At 42.0% G+C, this 6,000-nt stretch overlaps 1 protein-coding gene across 2 annotated transcripts in view; it reads left to right on the top strand.

Annotated features, from left to right (window-relative positions):
- Window positions 1–612: 612 nt before the first annotated feature.
- FBXW10B (F-box and WD repeat domain containing 10B) overlaps window positions 613–6,000 on the top strand; it is a 36,806-nt gene continuing 31,418 nt past the window's right edge. For both annotated transcript variants that reach the window (XM_077166067.1, XM_077166068.1), the window contains exons 1-2: window positions 613–1,338; window positions 3,116–3,292. In XM_077166067.1, coding sequence (XP_077022182.1) covers window positions 834–1,338; window positions 3,116–3,292 — 682 coding nt within the window. In that variant the 5' untranslated portion in view covers window positions 613–833. The remainder of the gene's footprint in view (window positions 1,339–3,115; window positions 3,293–6,000) is intronic.

Here is a 6,000-nt window from a genome sequence, read left to right as displayed (position 1 = left end):
TTTTCCATCAAGAAGTGGTTCCCTGCAGAGGTTTCTGTGCATTCTACAGCAGTTAAATAGCTGGAGTTTAATTAAATACCTATGGTTTTACTTTGATAATGATCTAAGAAAATGAATATGAACATTGCATATAGACATACACACATTTATACATGTACACTCTCCCTACATATACACACATGCGTGTACATATATACACATTCTCTATACATATACACACACACACACATACAGGATCATCTGGAAAGCACTTTTTAACCTAACAACTATAAACATGAGAAGTTTACATCTAATTTAATATTTGTAAATATTTAAAGGCCATAACAATAAAAACTATCAAAGTTTGACACCAGGGTCCACTATATATTTTTTCCCTTCTAAAGGGTTCCATATAGGGCAGACCACGGTGGCTCGGCAGGCAGAGTTCCTGTCTGCCATTCTGGAGACCCGGGTTCGATTCCCAGTGTTCACCCATGCCAAAAAAAAAAGGGTTCCATATATTGCATAAGTATGACTAATGCTTTTCTTGTTCTAGAAATGGGATGGCCAGCTCTTACAGAATATACAGTAACAGCCTCCCGTAAGTAGTACCAAGTTTAGGAGATTTACGGTAAAGCCATGTTTCCAAGGAGGTCAGTACAAAAAGCCAGACTTCTACCGGCAGTTTCTGGGAGAGATGAGCTTTCCATCTATTTCAGCATTTCATTTTTTCTCTGGGAGATGTTTATAACAGAAAGGTCTCCATCGGGGTATTTATCAGGCTCTCCTGTCCCTCTGGTATTTGATGGATTGCTTAACGGACAAGGATAAAATGAGCTTGTCATCTCGGGATCATGGAAAACCTGGAATTGAGGCTCAAGGGTGCCCCATATTTTTGTTGTGAGAAGAGAAACGATTCTATCCCTGCGTGCCAGAAGTGTGAGACGTGTATCCTAGCTTGGAAAATCTTCACGACCAAAGAATGGTTCCAGAGGATCAGTGAGATTTCGCAGAGGAGGTTTCTGGTGAGCATTCTGAAGCAGTTAAATAGCCTATATTTGTTACACTATTTCCAGAATATCCTGCAGACCACACAGGGGAAGGATTTAGTCTACAACAGGTCCCGAATCAACCTCAGCCAGAAGGAAGGAAAAATCATGAAGTCCTCTTTGAACCAGATGTTGGACAAAACAGTAGAACCGAAGATGAAGGACATCTTGTGTTGGTTTGGGAACAGCACCCACCGGACGAAGGCAAATTACACCCTCCTGCTGCTGCAGATGTGCGAGCCCAAGTTACTGCTCACTGCTGCCAACGTCATCAGAGTCCTGTTTCTGAGAGAGCAGAACAGTGTCTCAGGTAAACAGGGCCCCCAAAGACCAGGAAGCAAGACTTCAGGAACCAGTAAAGGAACGGGAGGTGTGGACAAGTTAGGTAGAGGGGGATTTTCCACGGTGCAGGATAAGGTTCTTGTGCTGACACCTGATCCTGTTCGTCTAAGGAGGAATTGCTGAATGTGACTTCCTTCTAGAAAGACTGTAAAATCACAAGTGCAGAAGGAAGTTGGTTTTAACTGTCACGCACATAAAATGAATCTCTGCCTCCCTTAGCCTGGACCCCTTCTTTGTGGTTCCTGCAGTAGGGATTGGGAGGGATGAAAGGGGAAGCTAGTTTGGCCCTTCAGCTACACTGCACAGAAATCAGGTGAGGAGGTCAAAAGGTAGGGCTTTATTCATTCATTCTGTCATATCTCTTGCTTACCCACAAATTCAAAGTTCAAAGTGGATTTTACCCAAGGCTGGAAATAGCTAACAGATCTAGTGAGTCTAGGGCTGCAGTTCTCAGACTTTAGCTTGTGTCTGAATCACCTGGAGGGCTTATTAAAACATGGATTGCTGGATTCCACACTCAGAGCTTCTGGCTTGGTAAGTGTGAGGTGGGAGCTGAGAATTTGCATTTCTAGCAAGTTGTGGGTGGGTGCAGAGATGATCTGGAATCCATCCTTTGAGAACCTCTGGTCTAAGCTGTCAGTGAGAGTATCTGGGAAGTATTTGGGTCACTGGATCACAGTGGCCAAAGAAACCAGAAGGGAGGCGAGAGATTTAGAGATTAAGGAGGTGGCCAGGAGTGGAAGGTGCAGTGTGGGAATACAAGTTTAGTAGGAGTCTGGGGTGGGGTGGAGGGATTCTGGGAGGGAGGCAATCAGGTGGAAGAGTTTCCGAGTTTAGCACTTGATGGTGGGAAGTTCCCATTGCCCTGTTAGGGGTCATGTTTGTAGACTAATGGGCTTGGAAAGAATTTTAAAGCTAAACAATGTAGAGGGCAATTAGATCTCCATATATGTCACTTGATTCATTTGGTGCATTGAGGATGTGAAAGGATATTTTGGAATGAGGAAGTGGTGAAAAAAGGTAGAGTACCCTACAGTGTCAGAACTATAAATTAGATTAGAGAGTGATCAACCAGACCAGCTCCTTAATTTTATAGGTAAGGAAATGGAAATCCAGGGAATCTGGGAGACAGAGACTGGGTCACCCAGGAGGTGGCTGAGAACCACGACCTGCCCACCCCCCTTTCCAGCCCCTACTCCTGAGAGCACCATCCACTGCAGTGCCCCTTTCCCAACAGGGAAGGCAGATTAAATGCAGCACTCAAAGGCTCTCATCACCCACTGTAGGAATCGGCTACTTCTAATTTTAGAGTTACATAAGTCCAGTTACAGGTTGTGGCAACCCTCCCCTTTTCTGAGGGGAGAGTCTCTCTTAAAAAAGTCAAAATTTCTGATTCAAATCAAGGACAGTTATAACATTGAAGAAAATCAAAAGCTACCAAAAAGGAGCCCCTCTGCCAACACCCACCCATAACTTTCTCTTTCTCCTTGTATTTAAAGCTCTAATAAGTTTTAAATTGTGAACATGCTTCTGAAATCTACCAGAGGACTTTCTGAGGTTTTTACAGAGATAATGAAAGGCCCCCAAATAAAAGCAGATGTAACTGATTTGGTCCAGTTCAGTGTGTGTGTATATGTAGAAGCAAGTAAAATGAAGCAAGCGAAAATAAAATTATTTCTGTCCATATCTGTTTCCCTTGCCTGCCTGCTTAATGAGGAAACTTCCTTTGGTCTTTTGCTTTTCAGGGCTCACCCAGGACTTCACAGATGTCTTTTTCTTCCCCAAGAAAGAATACAACCCCAAGTCTGCGACCTCACATGTTTATTGGGCAGCTAGAACCAGGCAAACATCCTTCCCTTTATCTAAAGCCCCAGGAAAAGAAAGCTTTCCTGAAAATGTGAGAGGAAGAGTATCTGCTACTGGTAAGTAAGCTGTTGGCAAGAAAGCCAAGCTATCCGAGACTGGGAAGTCCCCGTGGTGTTAGATAAGCTGGCAGAGAACTAGCATCTGAAGATGGAAAGTTTGGGGAACTAACATACATAGAACCCTTACAACATGTTGGGGATGTTGGCCCAAAAACCCATGTTTTTACCTCTTCACCATGTTGCCTGTACAAGATACATGGAGATAAAGATCAGAAAGGAAATTCAAGAGTTTCCATTGGAGTCTCCCTCTGCCACAGGCCACAATCTGCCTTCTATCTCCAACTTCTGTCACCATAGGTACCTCTAGAATTCAATCCACTGTTGGCCATTTTTGCAGCATTGGATTCAGTGTCAAGAAAGAAATGAAAGTGGTGGAAAATTCAGTCCCTGTCCTCATGGCCTTCCTAAGTAGTTTTTTTTTTTTTTAATGTTTTTATTGAGAAATCTTCCCACAGATTCAGTCCACCCACAGTATACAATCAATGGCTCACAATATCATCACTTAGTTGTGTATTCTTTGCCGTGATCATTTTTAAAACATTTGCATCACTCCAGAAAAAGAAATGAAAAGAAAAAAAAAGTCATACATTCCATACTTACCCTCCCTCTCATTGACCACTAGTATTTCAGTCTACTCAATTTTTTTACCTTCTCCCTCCACTAATATTTATCTATTCATTTTTCCTTTTTTTTTACTCATCTGTCTGGATAAAAGTAGTATCAAGACACAAGGTTTCACAATCACATGATCACACTGTAAAAGTTATATAATTATCTTCTTTAAGAATCAAGTCTACTGGAACACAGTTCAACAGTTTCAAGTACTTCCCTCTAGCCACTCCAATGCACTGTAAACTAATCTTTTATACGATAAACCTTTTGCATAAGAATAACCTTCAGGATAACCTTGCCATTCTGTTTGAAATCTCTCAGCCACTGAAAGTTTATTTTGTCTCATTTCTCTCTTCCTCCTTTTGGTCAAGATGGGTTTCTCAGTCAGTCCCATGATACCAGGTCCTGGCTCATACCAGGTGTTCTGTCCCACATTGCCAGGGAGATTTATACCCCTAGGAGTCATGTCCTATGTAGAGTGGGGGTGGGCAGTGAGTTCACCTGCTGAGTTGGCTTAGAGAGAGAGGCTATATCTGCGCAACAAAAGAGATCCTTTGGGGGTGATTCTTGGGCCTAATTTTAGATAGGCTTAGCCTATCCTTTGCAGGAATACATTTTATAGGGGCAAACCCCAAGATCGAGGGCTTGGTCTATTGATATGGTTGTCCCTAGTGCTTGCAAGAATATCAGGAATTCCCCAGATGGGGGAATTGAGTATTTCCTCCTCTCTCCCCAGTCCCCTAAGGGGACTTTGCAAATACTTTTTCATTCTCTGCCCAAAGTACTCTGGAATATATCAGGGTATCACCCTAACCTGTATAAACCAACAAGATCTCACACCCTATTCAAGATTCCAAGTAATTATGGTATTCAAATAAACTGATCATACAAGTTAAACTAGATAATGTGCTACCCGAAATACAAACTTTGCACCAAATAAATCTTTCTCCCTTTGGTCTCACATAGAAGTTTTAAAATATGGACCATATCATCCTTTACCCTGAATTCTGATTTACCTTAGTCCTATCCAGATCAGTTTCATTCATGTCTTTATTCGAAGTCTGATCACTTTTTCAGCTTTCTAAACAGTTTTTGTATGGGGGTACTGCTAACTCTCATAGCTTCAGAGCTCCAACTTTGAGTCTCAGATGTCACATAAATACCCGAAGTTTTAGGAAACAACCAGGTTGTATACAAATAGCTCAGTATCTCAGAATTTAGAAATTAAGTTACAACTCCAGAATAGGTGTGACTGCTGTAAGAGCTTACAATCTAGGACCGTTTACAATAGGCCCCAACATGATAACCCATGCTCTTGACTTCAGTTCTCCAAGGTTGTATATTATAGTTAGACTATATGACTGAGACATGATAATATTTGACTTTTTGTTTCTGACATTTCATTCAACATACTGTCCTCAAGTTTCATCCACCCAGTTGCATGCCTCGTAACTTCTTCGTTGCAGCTACTCAGTAGTCTGTTGTGTGTATACACCACAGTTCCCCTTCCATTCCTTAGTCGTTGTACCGTTAGGCCACTCCCATCCATTGTGGATCGGGAACACTGGCACCGCAAACACAGGGTGCAAATGTCCATTGTGTCCCCACACTCTGTTCCTCCAGGTATATACTAAGCAACGGAGTTTCAGGATCATATGACAACCCCACCCCTAGCCTCCTGTGGAACTACCACACTGCCCTCCAAGGGACTGTGCTTCTGCTTCCCTGCCAACAGTGAATAGGTACTAAGTAGGTTTTTGAAGCAAGATATTTTCATGAAACAATTATAAGAAACAGGGAGTATAGGTGAAAGAAGAAAAAAACTTTTTAAATGGAAAAATTCAAATTTCAAAAGTAGAGGAAAGCGTATTATATGCACCCATGTACCCATCACCCAGCTTCAACAATTCTTGACATTTAACCAATCTTATTTCATTCATTGCCCTCTTTTAAAATAATTTAAACATTTTTCTTGTTGGGGTATTTTCAGGGAAATTCCAGACATCGTGCCACTTCCCCTGAGCAGTGCAGATTTTGATGTTGTGGGCTCCTAGCTCCTTGAGTTGGGAAGGCTGAGAAGTACTTGTATATTT

Source organism: Tamandua tetradactyla, chromosome 6 (genome assembly GCF_023851605.1).
Source record: "Tamandua tetradactyla isolate mTamTet1 chromosome 6, mTamTet1.pri, whole genome shotgun sequence".
Lineage (NCBI taxonomy): Eukaryota > Metazoa > Chordata > Mammalia > Pilosa > Myrmecophagidae > Tamandua > Tamandua tetradactyla.
This window is presented reverse-complemented; position numbering and strand designations above follow the sequence as displayed.